The sequence below is a fragment of the Pempheris klunzingeri genome, chromosome 21 (genome assembly GCF_042242105.1).
Source record: "Pempheris klunzingeri isolate RE-2024b chromosome 21, fPemKlu1.hap1, whole genome shotgun sequence".
In the NCBI taxonomy this organism is placed as follows: Eukaryota; Metazoa; Chordata; class Actinopteri; order Acropomatiformes; family Pempheridae; genus Pempheris; species Pempheris klunzingeri.
Window position 1 is genome coordinate 9,818,546 of NC_092032.1, and position 18,527 is coordinate 9,837,072.

General features: G+C 44.9%; 1 protein-coding gene across 1 annotated transcript; it reads left to right on the top strand.

Moving 5' to 3' along the window:
* The first annotated feature begins 6,988 nt into the window (after positions 1-6,988).
* skida1 (SKI/DACH domain containing 1) lies at positions 6,989-9,633 on the top strand. Its single transcript, XM_070853244.1, has one exon. The coding sequence runs from the start codon at positions 7,120-7,122 to the stop codon at positions 9,631-9,633; it is 2,514 nt and encodes an 837-aa protein (XP_070709345.1). The 5' UTR covers positions 6,989-7,119.
* Positions 9,634-18,527: the final 8,894 nt, after the last annotated feature.

Here is an 18,527-nt window from a genome sequence, read left to right on the forward strand (position 1 = left end):
ATAGCTGTCTTGTCTCAACCTCGCTGCATTAAAGTTAGGATTCAATGCACAGAAGAAAGCTGCACCATTTTTCCACAGTACAAACATAGCCTATAGACCAGGACTCATGTCATAGGCTACTGGTTTTCAAACATTTTGCCCTGTAGTCTGCACAGCAGGTAGCCAATTTCTCTTGCTCAGGAGTAAAGGTAGACCTGGCTGAGAGAGAGCAGAAATAAACAATAGACTGAATTGTAGTATCTCTCATTTCATTGATTTTGCAGTTTGCAAGCATTTAACACAATTATCTGGAAACTATGTATGGAAAGAAGAGAGTTTATTTCCATCGACTTGTTCTTGTCTCTTTCGGCCTACATTTAATTGTCAGAAAGGTGACTTCACAGCATTTGAGATTTAAAAAGTCTGGCGGCTCTCTTGATTGGGTTCTGGGCGCGTTTGCATAGGCCGGGTGGAGTTTTATGGTCTCTGGGCAGCATGAGGAACGTGTAAAATTACGCAGGGAGGAAAGGCAGCACTCGGAAAAGCAGCCTCCACGCCCACTGACTTATATGTAATCTGCATCTGAAATGGCATTGTGTTAAGGCACTGTGTACAAAAATACTGGACATGCCCAAGCGCCTGCCAGTTATTTATGTTGTCTAATGGTTGCTGCTCTTCATAGATTCCCCACTTAACTCCATCTCATTTAAAGCTTATGTCTTTTCTTGAAATTAATAAATTCTCAGAAAGAGAAAGACCTGGGGGTAAGGAATGTTTGTTAGAAACATCACTCCAGTAATAAAACCCAAATTTTGTCCTTAAACATTGCATCCTAACTGTGTGTGTGTGTGTGTGTATTGCAGGGGAACTCCGCAGAAAACTAAAACAGTCTGGGAGGAATGTTTTCACAGACTGAGCTCATAAGCTTCGACAAATGACTACAGACAGCTAAGTATAGGACTTTTATTTTGAAGCAATTGTGTCCTCAAACAGATGCCATATGCTTGTTTTCAAATCAATTTATTAATGAGTGATGGGTGTTCTTCACGGGTGTTGGGCACAATTTAAACCACCTATGGCCTGTGAACCTTACCAACCCAAAATCAACGTAGTTTACGCTAAGCTCAGGAAAATGTGTGCTGTGCTGCATATTTGACCAGTTTTACATAAACTAGTCTTGCACATAAGTTTTACCCACCTTTTGTTCTTTAAGTCTGGTTAAATTGGAACAATGAAAACAGTGTTTCACAGACAAAGCGGTGAGTTAGCAGCAAACACATGCACGAGTTCTTCACCCCTTCAGTCCATCTCCATGTTCCATGAATACAGCTAATACAGTAAGTTTTAGTTTAGATGATTCCCCTGCAGCAACCCCAGCAAACACATCAATACATTTAATAGAGCCTGATGTTCATTTAGGCAGTAAATATAGACTACACGTCCGACTTTGTAGATATTTTAAGTAATATATTTCAAACCTGTGAATGGCCTATTACCTGGTCTGGTTCTGCACGTTTCTCTTATGGTTTATGGTAAATGTAATGTTGTAATAGTAGTGACAGACCATGTGCATTCCCATCTGTGTCTTGTGATGACTATTGTGGGAACAATTCAAGAAAAAGGAGACTATAAGCTCTATATTGTAGACATTTTAGTGTTTTTTCATCTGCTGCTGAGTTTCACCCCTGAAATGCATGAAATACACTGAAATGACCAGAACAGCGAAATGAACCAAACGCTCCCCAACCTCATAAAGCCCCTTTCCCTGGTCACACCACATTCAGACCCATCAGTATCTACTCGTGGTCTCCTCTCTGGCCGGCCAGTAGCGCAGGGACCCAGGGAAAAAAAATACAAACAGTCCCAACACGGCGGGGTGAAAGGTGAAGAGAGCCCTCCCCCCACCACTGTCCGCACACACTTCAGGCTCGGATTGCATGTAAAATCACATTCTCCCGGGGTGGTGGGGGGTGGAGAGGAATTCATTGTTTTGGCATGGGGCAGTGGGTTTGTGTCATAAAAAGTCTATGCTCTTACAAGTGCCTGCGCCTCCTTGACCAAGTGTCTCCATAAAACTCAATGCGAAACAAATGACTCGGAGCTGCGGGAGCAAAGCGAAGGGGTTTGATGAGCGTTGGAAAAGTGGAAGAGTTTGGAAGCTTGTACCAGAATATGTTTAATGGCCGGTGAGCTTATGAAAAAAACAATTAAACTCACCAGATGAACCGGTTACGTAAACCTCGTTCAAGAAACTGGTTTCCACATGGCACTGCATGGAGCGTGTGGACTTACTTAATATTTTGCAAGCCTGTTAAATTGAAATCAGCTATGTCCAATTATATTTATGTTCCACAAATGGTGCATTGGAGTTTCAAACAATTCCATTGCTGTTTAAATGTAGCCTGCACTGCACAAAGGTATGGAGCACTGGTCGTGTGTGTGTGTGTGTGTGTGTGTGTGTGTGTGTGCAGGCCGTGTCCTTACCGTAATGCGTCTATCCGCCCATAATAAGCTGGTCTTCAAGTACTGGATAAAAAACATTTAAAGTGTGTAAAACAACAGTTAGAAGTTTCTGCATGGAGAGCATTCACCATCTACACATTAAATTAAAAATATATTATTATCATGAATCCAGATTACACTGGCACTGGCTCCCATGAAGCAGGCTTGACTCCATGCTTTAAACTTGTCCTACAGATTAAAGTGTGTTGAGGTGCTTTCCCTCTGTTGTAACATATACAGTGGGAGCGTAATGCCCATCCCCAGGACTGAGCCTGAAGTGCCAGATTTAGTCTTCTGAGGTATTTCCCCCGTACCATCAGCACACAGCGGGCTGGTGAGAGAGACCTCCGCCGTGCTTGAGGTCTCTCTCTCGGCCACTGGGTCTCGCCCCCTCCCCTCTGACATCCAGGCGCAGGAGAGGCTGGAATAAGTGTCCCATGGCATCTGGTGTATCACAAATCTGCATCTACCTAATAGTCTTAATTGGAAATGTAATGGCTGTTTGTGTGTCTATATATGGATAGGGCTATGTAATATATATTTTGATATAATATTAAGAAAGTATAGGAGCCTATAGTAGATTGTAGTTTTAGATTCCCTAAACTGGGAGCTCTAATTCAGAAACACGTCCATAACCCCGGTGTATGAGAAACTTTACTGGCACGTGTTACATGTTTTCGCAACATTGTTAGACAGTAACAACTATTTTAAAATTATTTAATTCATTTACTTTTGAAGCAGATGAAGACCTGTTTTGTTTGGTCATATTTAAAGAAAAGGTTTGTCATGTTGTGAGATTTTAAAATACTTTGACAATATAAGTATAAGTAAGTATGTGAATTATATAGAACACATCGTATCTTTTCACAATATATTTTAAAAGAAGGATAAAACACTATAAAACCCCAAATCTTATTTCCACCGTGGCCCAGAGATTTGTTCTCTGTATCTATGATAATAAAAACAGCCTGATAGTTATATTTTTATTGAACAACTGTCATGACCAGACAACTGCACCGCCACTAAGATGTTTTTATGTTATGGGACAATTCACATTACACATCACTTTGGATGTGGACCCATTTGGGTCAGTGGAAGAGAACTGGTTTGTTCACACTGGTTTAAATCTACAGCCAAGGAAGCTTTGGCTGTGTTGCATGCGATCCGAGGAAAAACCATAAGCACGTATTGTGTCAAACAAAATAACCAACTCGGGTTCCCGAAAGGGCAGGAGATGCAGTGGTCAGGACGTGACATGAAGCGAGCCTCGGCTCCTCCCTGCATCTCCCAGGCCGGGCACGGTGCGCCGCGGCTCTGGGATCTGAGCTATTCCCCCGGGGATCCGGACCTCAACGAGCTGCCCCTCCTCTCACTTCAGTCTTCTGCATCCGTGAAACTCCGCATGCCCCGTGAATCAATGCTGCCATACAGGATCAGCACGTGAAAAGGCGAGTTCTGCTGCGGCCAGGGCGAGAAGAGCTCAACGTGCGGGTCACTGGTTGGATTTAAAAGCGACGAGAAGGCAGGTGAGATGACCCATGTGAGTGAACTGGGGTTAACTGACTGTGGAGTCACTGGACAGCCTATGAGACATACAGTATATTCACTGATAGTAGCACAGAGGCGCACCAACACACACACACACACACACAACCCCGAGCATAACCCCGAACGTCCACAAGTAACAGCTTTCTGGGTTTGTCGAGTAAAATATAACCTACTTTGTAAGTAGATTGGAGCTTTTCACACTAGAGGCTACTATAATTATAACTTTTGATTATCTGTGCCACAATGCGCAGAGCCACCGTAATGAAGCTCTTAAAAGAAAGCAAAAGCCAAACCATAAAAAAGAGTAAAATATTGATCAAACAAGCCATAGTTCCCATATATAGGCTGACAGTTCAAGGTGCAAAGCTCTGACCCTAATCCTGAGAAAACGTGCGCACGCGTGTGTGTGTGATGGCCACAGGTACCGTAGCCTATATATATTGTGTGTGTATATTTTTTTCCCCATAATTATTTTTTCCATTAAGTCCCATTCACACAATGTTTTCCTCATCTTCTTTGGCATGCACGATCCTGTCTGCATCTCCGTGTCCACCACCATAGCAGAGTAATACTGCGTGGATTGTGTGGACGTGATCCAATCATATTAGGTCAGGTTTAACAAGGAGCCATAATAACAACGCCTACATGTGAAACAAGCTGTTTGACGTAACACCGATGTAACGTGGTGCTATTCAAGATACAGTGAATGATCTGTAAATGAGTAAATAGGCTTAACATTGTGGAGATGAGCGTGCCCAGTCTTGAGTTTGGCCGTGAGGAACTGGCCACAAGGGATTCACGTGTCTCACTGATAACAAAGACGGAACAAAACAGGGAGTATTGAAAAAATATGGCTCAGGGGCGAAACACAATAGTCAGTCCAAACAGCCTTCTGTAGGCCTACCGGTAATTCAAACAATTAGCCTATATAATATACTACACTGTCCCAGTGTTTGGACAGCGGTGTGGGTGGTGGCTTCAGCCTACGTCCTGATTTCTGTGCAGCCTATGCGCATCTGTGTGTGTGTGTGTGTGTGTGTGTGAGGAGCGCGCGTGCCTCTTTCAGTTCGCGTGTCTTTCTTTGTGTGTGTGTGTGTGTGTGAGTGTGTGCGTGTTTGTGCGTGCGCATATTCTCTGGAAAGTCATAGCCGCGTGTGTATAGGCGTACACACAAAGTATCATCACGCATTAGTGTCACACCAGACGCAGAAACAATTCTTAGAAATAAAACAGCCAAATCGTGACTACATTATGTTCAATAATCCAACATGCCCATGCCCCCCCCACCCTATTATAAAAGCTACTTGTTGATAGTTACAAATAAATATTATTAACATAACATGTATATTTTTCAGTATCTTAAATTAACTTTATAATTGTTGCTCTAGGATCTCCCGTTGAAAATACAGCTTTTTTACGGGGGATCTTAATTGGATTTTTTAAGTGGCTGCAGCTTTAACCTTCACTGTGTGGAAAATCTTGTGGGAAAAGCAACCCTGACTCTGCACTTTGAGCCCGTCCAATCACTGTTCGCGTTGTTTTACCAGAGTGCAAAGTAGGCTTCAATTTAGCAGGGATTTGCCACTTCAGCGTGACTCCACTAAATTCACAAGAAATTCAATTCTAGAGTTTGACGGTGTGCTTATTTTATTTTTAATTTTTAAATCTCCAAATCGTAACAGTTGCTCACGTAAACACACAATAGGCTGTATTAACCGTGCTACACCTTGCTGTGCAACGCACTGCAAATTATTTCACACACACACACACACACACACACACACACACACACACACACACACACACACACACTGTAAAGGGAAAAGGTATTTTTCAAAAAAATGTATAACAAGGGAAATGCCGATTTATTAAGGTACAGCCAGACAAATGAATCCAGGCCTACGCAGTGTGCACAAATATTGCAGGATAAGTAGGTCAGTCTATAGTCAACCAGCGAGGGGAAAAAAAATCATATGGTGGAAAAGCCAGAGCCAACAAAAGCAGATGAGTTGAGGCTTGGTCAGGGCAGCAGCCTGAACGTGGAAAAGCAGCTCTCCAAGTGTAAAAAGCAAATGTCTTTGTTTAAGCTGCGCTGCGTTAACACACATCAAACCGTCTAAAAGAGCCGGAGTGTGGAGTCATTTTACCAGCGTACAATCGATTGCCTATATGAGTACTGGCGCATGCATCTAGATGCAGACCGAAAGGGAAAAGCACAATACATTCCAGTCTTATCATGACACTGTGCAGGCTCGGGCTACCTACTCTGGCCCCACAAGACCTGTGAACTGGGGGGAAATTTCAGCTTTATTTAGCTATTGGATTATGAAGTTATTTGCTCATTTGCATTATTTACTCAAAAATCGGAGTCTGCGGCCACAATTGTGAACTATTATAATGGTGGGGTGTGGGAGGGGGTGGGGATGGAATATCCATTTTTATTGCATCACCTGTCAGCGGCGTCCAATGGGCGTCGACTCCGGGGGCATTAATTGATGAAGGTGTCTCCAGACTCGCGCACCTCCCCTCTCTGTCATTTTATTTGTGGCTCAACCAGCAGCCAGAATAGCAGCTGCATTTTAGCTCTTATTCTGTTTCTCTCTGTCTCGGACTCTCTCTCTCTCTCTTTCTCCCTCCCCCCCACCCTCACAACTCCCTCTCCCTCCCTCTCTCTCTCTCTCTCTCTCTCTCCCTCTCTCTCTCTTCTCGCTATTTTATCCCTCTGGCTGAGGCAGTGGTGTACACCTACCCCTCGTCCTGCTGCCGTCCAGAGGGGAGTGGAGCCGGCAGAGGCAGGTAGCAGCAGCCCCTGCTTGGTGGACGCATCCGTCGCATTCCTCCACCATGCCGGACCCGGGCAAGGGGCGACGAGTGGATGCTGTCGGCTCATTCAACCTATTAGACACCGGCAGCTCCATTTAACTCCGCATGTCAAAGTTTGCATTTTCATGACGCAGCAGCAGCAGCGTGGATGGATTAAAGGTATGAGCAGGATGCCTTGAGCCCGCGACCCCATGCCATATACTGGTAAATCCATAATATACAGAGAGTGACTACATGGATTAATACATTGGAGCGGATACATGAAACATGGGAGACCTGGAGTGTGGCTTTGAGGAAATGCAAGGAGTGAGATTGGGATACCTGCTCATCAAAGGCAAGCAAATGTTTGCTTTGTCTCAGGTCTTCACCGACCTGCTGAAGAACATCCCTCGGACCACGGTGCACAAGCGCATGGACCACCTGAACGTGAAGAAGCACCACTGCGACCTGGAGGAGCTGCGGAAGCTCAAGGCAATAAACTCTATAGCTTTCCACGCCGCAAAATGCACTCTCATATCGCGGGAGGACGTGGAGGCTCTGTATTTCTCCTGCAAGACGGAGCGGGTGTTGAAGTCCAACAAAAGGAAAGCGAAAGCGGGGTGCTCCCCCGGGGATGACGAGGACGCGTCCCCGGGGCTCCTCCGTGCGGACGCCGAGCTGTGGAAGGAAAAAGTTTGGTTTAGTTTGCACGGTGTCCCGGAGACTCTCGCACTTCACAACAAAACCGGCAGGAGGAGGGAGCTGACTCCTTGCCTTACCGACTCCAAACTACCTCAATTTTACCACAAAACGCACGGACGCGAATACCGTTCGGTGGTCAAGTCCAGTCACAAACACTTTAAAAACTATGAAACAGCTAAAATAACAGGGAACCGTGTTACTTTAAGCCAAAGGCACTCGTTTTTCCGGAGCGCGGTGAGCCGGCAGCCGGTGGTGCTCCAGTCCGCCATAGCTGCTCAGTCCAGGCTCTCGCGCTCAGCCGGCGACCTACTTCACAAAAGGAAGAGGAGGCGCGAGGGGGGCGGCGGCAGGGACAGCGCGAGGCACTCGTGGAGCAGGAGCAGACACGCGCACCACCACGTACCACCGGTGCTGCTCGTGCAACCCAAATCACCCGGTGCGCACGGGACCTCTTTCGGTGCTTTCCACCTCGGTCCGGACTTCTATCTTGACCCCAGACCTCACCATCACCACCACCACCAGCATCACCACCACCATCATCATCACCACCACGAGCCCACTTTCCCGGAGAGCTACAGCAGCGACACCGAGTCCAGCACCTACTCAGACCGGCCGTACCCGGACTCCGACTTTGGGTCCGGCTTCTCCACCACCAGCAACTCCGGCAGCTCGGAGGAGGAAGAGGAGGGCGAGGATGAAGACGACACGCAGTCGGAGAGTTCAGAGGTCAGCTCGGATGAGGAGGAGAGCTCCACTCAGTCCGACTCCAGCTCTGTTTCCAGTCGTGTTTCGGTCCAGAGCATCCGGTTCAGACGGGCCCGGGTCGGGTCTCTCGCCAAAACTCTCAGCGCCAATAAAGCACCTTTGGTCCTGCAGCCCACGTTTCACTACAACCACCAGCAGCAACAGGAGAAACAGCACAGGACTCTGGGCCATGTTTCCACCTCACAGCCGGGGGACAGCAGACAGGAGAAGCTACAGAAATGTGATTTTACATGCAGTGAAACTAGAAAGGACTCGGGACCTTTACAGTCACCAAAATTTAACCCATCTGCTGCGGGGGAGAGCTTTTTCGCCGAGTCCATAAGGGAGAGGGCGTTTGAGGCTGATCCAAACAGGGCTGAACCAGAGCTGACCCCTTATTCACCGGGACCCAACCGGAATAAGGCCTTCCCCCCATCACGCAGGACGCCGGGGCACCCCACCAAGTGCCCCCCGGGACTGAGCGCGCAGTGGGACCACGACAAGCCCTCCAAATGCACCGAGAAAAGGGAGGCGAAAGCCACCAGCCAGAAACTGCCCACTCCAGTGAAAAAAATCAAGACCGAGGCGGAGGAATCCCCTGTGACCGCCGCCCCCCACCCGGACAGCAGGACACCACCCTTCAACCTCCACAATGTGAAAGTTAAAGTAGAGGAAAGCTGTGATGAATATGAATACCAGAGCCAGGCCACTGTAGTCAGGAGTAAAGGAGATAGAGAGAGCAGCAATGGACAGCATCCCAACGGAGCCATCAAACAAGGGGACTATTTCAACAGCGGGGTTAAAGCCACAGAGAAGAGCCCCGATGTGGTCCCCAGGTCCCCCTGTGGTCCTCAGGAATGCAGGAGCACCCTGGACACCCCTTGTGTGGACGAGGGGGAGCACAGGACCAAAAACTGCAGGGCTGCCGTGCCGGGGAATAAGAAATCCCGAGTTTCCCGGACGCAAACAAAACTAAACGTGCCCAGGGTCAACAAGGCTGCCTCCTCTTCTTCATCTACTTCTTCTTCTTCCTCCTCCTCCTCCTCCTCTTCTTCCTCCTCTTCTCGTCCCGCGGGCTGCACGGAGGAGGTATCCGCGGAGGATTTACCGAGCAGACGCAAACGCAGCAACGCGAGCACCGTAGCATCGCCTGCAAAAATGCCTTTCAGCCTGATGGCAAATTTCCCATCCCCGCCGTCGCTGGTTGTTGGCAGCGACGGGGATTTGTGCCCCGCTTACTCCCTGAACTCGCTGAGGGGCCCCGGGCCTCCCCCTCTGTCTCACCCCGTGTGGAGGTGGCAGCCAGGCGGCCAGATCCTCCCTCCCCCACACGCTCAGAGAACTAGGAAATACTGAGCAGGTTTTTTTTTTAATTTAAAAAAAGCAAAAAAGCAAAACAAAAGCCCCCCCACCTCCAGCCTAATTGTAGCGGAGTCTTAAGGCGATCTCACCAACTATATCGGTGTTTATTATTATTATTTTTTCCTTCCCCTCTCTTTTCTGTGAATGGGGTTTTACATTCCGCTTTGTTTTGAAGTTTGATCGAGGGAAGCCCACAGGATCCCCCTTTTTGGAGCCTCAGAAAACGCCCACAGGACTGTGAGACACCGCTCGTGGATTTACGCTTAAAAAAAAAACTTAAATAAGCTATCAGTCCTAAGCAATATGTTAGGTTCTCGTTGTTGTGTTTACTTGACTTTTTTTCTGATGATCTCTTCTTCGCTTTTCTATGCTCGACCTGTTGGATTGTATGGTGTCAGGGTTTCAGTGCTTTGTGCTTTGTCTGAAAGAGGAAAGGGGTAAAGAAAAAAAAAAAGAATAATAATAACAACCCCACAGCATTCCTTGAGATGAGGCTACTCTTTATCTAGACTGAGAGGTTGACTTGGTAAATCAAAAGACAGAAAAAAAAAAAAGATCAGGGTTTCCCATTCTGTGCCACTTGGTGTATTTTATATATCAAAGCTGTGTTTTCTTTCATGGCTGACCAGCTTGGCCACATTGGGCCCATGTGTCCAAGTGTTAAATATCAGAGAATTATTAAAAAATTGGTTTATTAATGTCTTTCTATACATGCTCACGGTTAAGCCTTTATTAGATTTGACAGGAATTTATTCCTGGTGGTTGTGGGGTGTTTTTTTTTCTTCCTGGAGTCCTTGTGATCTGGTTTTCACTCTTGTTTTCATGTCTGCGGAGTATTTCCTGGTTTTGCAAATGTGTGACTGTGCACATACGCAGGCCCAGACACAACACAGGCCTTATGTGCAGACAATCAAAAAAAAAAAAAAAAAAACAGAAATAAGGCTCAGACCTTCACGACACGCTCGGTCCCACGACACACTCACGTTCCCGCCCCCCCTCCCCTCTTGGTCCACTTGGCCACCGATTTCCTCTGCGCACCATATTTGTGCCAGGGGCAGTCTTGTATTTGCATTTAGAGCACGAGAATAAGTCTGAATAAACGCGAAACACAGAGATAATAACAACGTCCAGGAGAGGATATGGGTGGGATGTGATTCAGGAGTCACAGTGGGGGAGAACAGCAGCGAAACACAGCGTGAAACATCTTCTAGCGACTCTGGCTACTCAGAAACAATGCGACAAAGCACAAGAGATAGGCTTAAATGCATTGCACTTTGATTCTGTTGGGGGTCTTGTTTCAGCTTTAGGGTTTTCTGACTGGCCTGTGAAATGATGTCTGCTAGGGGAAAAGAAACAGCTGAAGATGAGACTGTTTAATGTGAATGTAGACACAAAGGCCAAACTGCATTCACCTGACTGCTATTTTAAGATTTGAGATTCACCCATATGTGAGTTTCTAACACGCCATGGTGATTTTCTGACTTCCTATAATTTAACAAAATGCCAACTTCCATGTTCATTATTCTGTTTTTAGCTGAAGTCAGTTGTCTCGATCTGAGCTGGGGGGAAAAAACGCCACTAATTTCCTATTTTTGGCTGTGTTGCTCCCAAAATACAATCAGTTTTTGAAATATTGCTTTCTTTATTTTTCACCATCCTGTTTTTGAATATGGCCGCCCAGTGAATGTAATGCCCCAGACCTGTTTCATTCAGCCCCTAAATTCAGTGCATTTAGAGTCCACACCTTTTTTAGAAACAAAAAAAACAAAAACGGAGGTAAATCAAGTGGGCGAAGTTGCACCTACATGTGGGTATTTGAAATAAACGTGTAGATGTTTTTAATGGCAGTGCAGGACGCGCTCTGCTAATTGGCAGGCTTTTCTGTCTGCGACAAAGAGAGGCCCAGCTTATGGCGAGCCAGATCACAACAAACCCAAAGCCCGTGAATGATGTCAGCCCCCTCACAAGCACAGCAAAGGGTGCATTCATTCAGAGGATTGTAGAAACTATTTAAAGGGTGATTGTAAAAAAAAAAAAGAAAAAAAAAGGGGAAAAATGTACAAAAAGTGAGTTTCACTCTGCTGAAACCGGTGTAGATACATATGGTAGGTGTTCAGCCATGTGATCAAAGCACCACTCTGCAGCCATGAAGCCCCAAACTCACCATGGGCCTTATTTCTAAGGCTGGACGTGACAATTCAAACTTGAACTTATATTCTCAGCCTGTAAACTGGCTATTTTTGAAGCCATGACACAAGCTGGTGTATAAGCAGGCTAGCAGTAAAACACGGAGGGGGTTGAGAGAGAGAGAGAGAGAGAGAGAGAGAGAGGGAGGGAGGGGGGTGTGCTGTGTTGCAAGAGCGAAGCTTTCAACCTTTAATCCGCATGTCAAAAGCATAGGCTGCACAGCATAGGAGGAAGAGGAATAGCCTGCGCCCAAAGCAGAGCGGCTTTGCCCCCCTGACGCACCAGCCTATTCTCACGCAGCACTCAATGCGCGGCCGAGGGACTGGGATGGTGGTAATGGCCTGTTGGGAGGGCCTTTCCACCGTTAAGACAAATAGCTCTCTGACAGTGACGCTATCAATGTAAACAATTGCGTCGTGCAGCAGCGAGAGGCTACATGCCCCCCCCACCCCCCAACACTACCACCTCTCCTTCCTCCTCGTCGCCCCCCCCTTACTTCCCTGCCCTCCCCATTCACTCATTACTTCGCTTTTTTTGATACAATACTTGAGGTCAGGTTTTTGACATGGAATTTGAAGTCACTGGTTGTTTATATGAAACTGAATATTTATTTTTGTGAATTTTCTGGGGTTTCTTGTATATTGATTTTTTTTGGTTGTGAATATATATACAGGACAACTGCACTCGAAATGGAAACTTGAACGGTGGATTTCTGAAGCACTTTCCCTTTCTTTTTTTTTTCTTTTTTTAATTATGAAGCATTCATTAAACGCGACTGAGTGTAATCACCGGACTCTTCTTCTTTATGTTGATTTGGAGAAGCATGTGTCCTTTTGGATGGGTGTTAAAAAATCATTATGGAGAAATGTAGGAGAGAGTTGTAGGAGTTATAGAGGAAAACATAGAAGTGACATCTCAACTTTTTGTGGGGTTTTCCCTTTTATTTTTTAATTGTCTTTTACTTTGGAACACAGCTGCTTTTCGTCCTTAATATATATCTTGGACTGATTTGTCATTAAATGTCCCCAGCCTTTCAATTACCCCTGCAACACGAGCAATTTCATAAGCGTTAAGGGAAAATTAGTCATATCCAGTCTACAGTTAAATAACAGATAAGGATTTTTGTCCTGAGGCAAAGAGGTGTCACATTTGAAAGGAGATAGACCCCAAATAGATCTGCAGTAGTGCTTATCCACATTATGGGCAGTTTAAACTAACAATAGAACTAATGATGACTGATGGTAAATATCCCATAAAGATGGCAGGGCACAGTATCTTCACTTATGGTAGGGAGGGAATCCCATCTACGGTGTGTTTAAGGGGTGTGTGAGGGAAGAAGTGGTAGGCCTGCAACAATAACAAGAGGCAAACCGCAGACATTTACGCATGCAGCATTTCCAACCGCTGCACATGAGGTGGTGCAAGCCTACTGGGGTTAATACACGAGGCAGAGAGAGAGAGAGAGAGAGACAGCTCAGTAAGCTGGCCTGAACACTCCTACAGGAGCGCTGAACGTCTGAGCAGCTCATAAAACAAGCAGCATTGCAACTTCCATGCATGTGCAGGACTCTTGTAGCAATGCTCTCCCCTTCCTTAAACAACAATGTGAGTATTAGTCCTGCAGCAAAACTACAACTTGGAATACTGCAGAGAAAGCCAAAGTCAGCGTACAGTGATGCCATAGAGGGTAAAATACAATAAAATACACCAACAATTCATATATGTGGGCTATACACGGACACTCAGGGATACAGATAAACTCGCCCAAAGGCTATCTGACTTAAACAATATTGTGTGCAGCGCAGGACCTCTCACACAACTTTTCTAAGCCTTGACCAGACTTGCCCTTCTGCCATGTTTGACGTGATGTTTCCCTGATTAATGGGGCTCTGCGGTATATGGTGCAGGCCAGAGCCCGGAGGTTGATAAGGGGAGCCGGGGCTGGCAGGCTGTCTGGCCCCGGCACGGCTGCTGCTGGAGGGGCCATACTGGGAGCAGAGACGAGCCATTATACTGCTGCAGGCGTTTCAGGGTTAAATTCCAGTGCGGATTGGGAAGCAGCAGACTGTAACTTCTATAGAATAACAATAGAAAGAATACGAGAAAAAGAACAAAACGAGCCTTTAACACAATTTGGTTTCAGTAATAAAAAGATGTTTTCTAAAGAGCTCAGCTCATTGCTCTCAAAATGATATTTGACTGCGTGTTAGAGAAACGAAGTTCTGGGTAATGCTGACAGACACATGCCGCGTCAGGGTCAGCACTTTGCATTGATCTTTGAGACAATTAAATACACGGAGACCGATAAAAGCTGTCAGGGCGTTTTTATGTTAAATCCCTCAACTGTAAAGTATCTGCCTGTCACCCCCCCACCTCCCCCCCTCCTCACACAAGGTCACCCACAAGCTCAAAATATTTTGGTGTAAAATATTAATAAACAAAGATAATCTTTTGACGTGTTGGAGACACCATGCGCGTGCGCGTTTGTGTGTCTGTGTGTGTGTGTGTGTGTGTGTGTGTGTGTGTGTGTGCGTGTGTGTGTGTGCGTGCGTGTGTGTGCGTGTGTGAGTCTCAGAGAGCTTCTCTTCACATGAAGCCTGTTGGGGAGGAAAGCTGCTGCAGGACTGAAATTAAAGCTGAATAAAACTGCCTTATACATATTTTAGTTTTGGTTTTTAATTTATAAATGATTACATTCAATTGTACGCTGGCACACACACACACACACACACACACACACACACACACACACAGTCTAAATGCAGAATGCAAAATCAAATTAAAGCTTCCTCCTTTGATTAGGTGAAGCACCACATATGTTGTAAAGCAGGGCAGATCTTCTGTTCAACGTGTAAAACAAAGTTTGTCCACAGAGAAAAGTCGGAACAATCTACTGGCTCCTCCACGCGCTGAGCTCCTCCGTGTGGCCCCACGTGCTCTTTAACGCGCATTTATACAAGCTATAGCTGTGAGGAACAGGATGGATTAAAGGAACTATAAAACCTCGTCCTTTCTCTCCCCCACTCCTGCATTTCTCTTTTCTCGGTATTAATATTTCTGACCTTTTTGGCGTATGAGCTGTAAGCACTTTCACGCTTCAGCACTTGTGAAGGTGTGCGGACTTTAAATAGACTTTAAATGGAGTTTGAGTTACACGAAGCTTTAATGTATGGAAGTGGGCCACTGACAGATATCTCTCCTCATTGTATCTCGAAACTTGGCCTTCATGTTTATTTACGACCCTACTTTCATACAAATATGGTTTGTAATCTTTTTGCAAAGACTCACACGCTTCTCCATTTGCAGCTCATGTGTATTTTTTCTTTTTTCTATGTTAGGTGTGTGGAGAATAACAACCAGCCAATATGCGCAAAAGTCTGAGATCTTCACGAATTAAACAGAAGAAATGAAAAGGTCAAAGGCTCTTAACATTATAATATTAATAGAATCATGCAGCCACGGTGACACAGAGGCACAAAAAAAGAAGTGAAGGTTTTGTATCTCCATCAAAGTTTAGATCACTCCATGATAACTGACATTCCCACATATTCAGGAACATTTCCCCTCCATCACCCCCGTCCTACCGCGGCTCAACACCGGGGAGGAAGCCGCGGGGAAACAGCGCTGCCTCTGCTCGGGTTTACCCGGCATCCTCCTGCACAGACGCGGGGTCAGAGTGGGGGACGGCGGCCTGTGTGGGGAGCAGACGGGAGCCACGCTGCTGCAGCAGGTTTTCACTCTGCAAGTCACATTCAAACGACAACTGTTGTTCAAGCACCGGGTGAGATGTTGTGTCGCTTTTCATCGTGTTTTGAATTTATTTATTTTTTTTAATTCTGCTTTAACTGCACACTAGGGTTAAACTGCAGGGAGGCATTCAGCTCAGCAATATTTCTTACTGAATTGTCATGAATGCATAACAGACCCAGGATAACACAGCAAAATGTATTAAATTAAAATGTAATTATTGCTAAAAGTAAAATAAATAAAAACTACGTAGGCATGCAGGTTAATTTTTTTTTATAAATCTAAATTATTAGTAGAATTATTCTGACTAAAATCTCAGATCACCAAATTATATCTCTGCTGAGTCACTTCGACTCTGTATTTTCTGGGCTGCATGTGCAAATTGAATTGAAATGCTCTCGAGTTAATAACTGGCCCTAAAAACGCGTTTGGACGAAGACAGAGGGAGTCCACAGAGAGCCCACAGAGGCTGGTGTCTGGTGGGTTTCCCTGGCCGGGGGGACCGCGTGGGGGGAGGAAAGGGGAAAACCAGCACCAGAGGGCTTCTGCTCGGTCATGGAGCTCAACTCCATTTGTTAAGGCTTTTCTGCGGACAGGAGAGAGCCAGATGTAGCCTCACGCTGAACGCAGTCAGGCTGGAGCAACTTTTAACGTACAATTCAATCAGTTATCGACAAGTTCGCGTTCGATGACGCGCACTGGACCCGAGGGCAGCACACGAGGCCGTTTGTGTATCACATTCAAATACCTTATCAATAAGAACTTTCTGTTATTCCCCGCTGCTTTCTGTTGGCATGCATGGTCTTCATACAGCCCCTGGCTCCCATCAGAGGTTTATTTATGAATTATTCATCAGGTTCAACTAGAGGATTAGGCTGTTTATAGACCCATACAAAACTATTTACACACTTCATATATTCACATGTGGTTCAAGTCCCAGTACTGGTGTGTTTGTGGAGATAATTGCATTAGACATTAATAACATTAATAAAACATTTTGTTTATGTTGGGTGAGAAAGTGGACCTCAACTAAAAACTATGCACACTATTGTTTATGTGGCTTTCAAACCAAACAGACTTCACTGTCAGTCAGTGTGACACAGAAAAATGTGGTTTTCACTTGGAAATAAAAGTGTAGATTCAGACATGCAGCTCAAATAAAACCCTTTGGCCCTAAATGGACAAAATAATAAGACAAAACATAACTACAAAGAATTTATTTTTTTTTTAAATGAAGTCATTCTGTAGCGACCAACATTTTAGATAAAAAAAAAAGTTTAAGTTTGAAATTCCTGTTGTTCATTACTTTAAAATTGCTTAATCCCATTACATGAATGGTTGAACATGTGCCATGTATGAGCTTGTTTCATGGTCCATCCGGAGCTTCCTGAATCCTCAATGATCATCTTGAATTATTAATATTGAATTAATTCAATTTATTGGTTTGTAAATGTAAAAAAAAAAAAAATAGGTAGGAAAAATATACAAGGAATCTGGATGACTGTGATTTATGAAGTCATTTTCTGAAAGTTTTTTTGAATTGAAATCAATAAATTGTTGGCCTTTAAAGTGAACCCCTCCTCCACACACACACACACACACACACACTCACACCCACACATGAATCTCATATAGTGGTTTCTTTGTTCTAAGCTAGAAACACCTTGTTTGTGACATGGGCACATTATTTGTGTTTAAAGATATATCTTCACATTCAGCTTTCACAAAATATATTTGCTGTAAAAAGGTTAATCTCGCTGGTTCGACAGGCCACATTTCTTTGAGAGGTTCACCTAAAAGATGTTGGACAACTTTCCATCAAAAATTCCAACAAAAAAAGTCTCTCCCAGAACTATTTACAAAGATTAAAACCACCACCATGAAATAATTTTAAATGCCTATTTTACAGTCTAGCTGGATAAATCTGAAATAAAACGTCAGTGCAGTCCAAAGATTAAAGCTCCTGCGTGTCCATCCTCCATATCAGCTAATTAAAATGTTCCACGGCCTTAAAAGTAATATCTGGACACTAGTTCCCTTTATATTGTTGAGGACATTACACACTATAGGGGGATTTGAACACGGCCACAAGCGGCGGTGACCTTTGACCCCCTCATACCAGGGAGTTAGGACATGGAGCCCAGGCTGGATTTGGGGATAAAAGCCACCAAGAGGCACACACAACAGAGAGCCTCCTCCACTGCTGCAAACACACTGATGCATCAAAAAAAAAAAGAAAAAGGTGTAATTTGTATTATTAACATACAAAACAGGAACAATCCCTCTGATATAAGGACAGACAGAAAGTTTGCTGGGCATCTACCAGTGGCCTACATGCATTCAGGCCACAGCTTGTCGATTATTGATTACTATGTCAGCTAAGTTGACAGATATTCTCACCTACAGCTCCTCTTGTATTAGGGCTATATGTCAAACGTCAGACATGAAAAACGCCGGCCTATTGCCTTGCTGCAGGGCACGCAGGCAGGAGACACCATGCGTCAAAACCAGATTGGAGCAGATGAGCTTCCTTTCTTCTCCTCTTCAAGTGAAGTTTCTTAAATTGGGTGGTTGAGAAATATAATAGGACACAGGGCTGTCTGGGCCTTTGCCAGATAAGGTTTCAGCCAACTTTTTTCACCCGCTGCTTTATATTGGGTATTCAGGATGTGGGGCAAAGGGGAAAGCTGGGGATTCAGGACTCGTTGTAACTAACTCCTCATTTAGGCCTAATTTCACTGGGTAGTTAGCAGGTATGTTCAACTTTGAAAGAGAAATCTGTAGAACGTTCCTTCATTTAGGCATATTTGCAGCACTCATTATACATATTATAGGTCAAATTAAATTATATTCTTTCACTTTACAATACTTCCTTCACTTATTTATATTCCTACTAAGCTAATTGTCAGACTTAATCAAACTTTGTGGATTTGTTTTTTTAAATCTTAAGTATC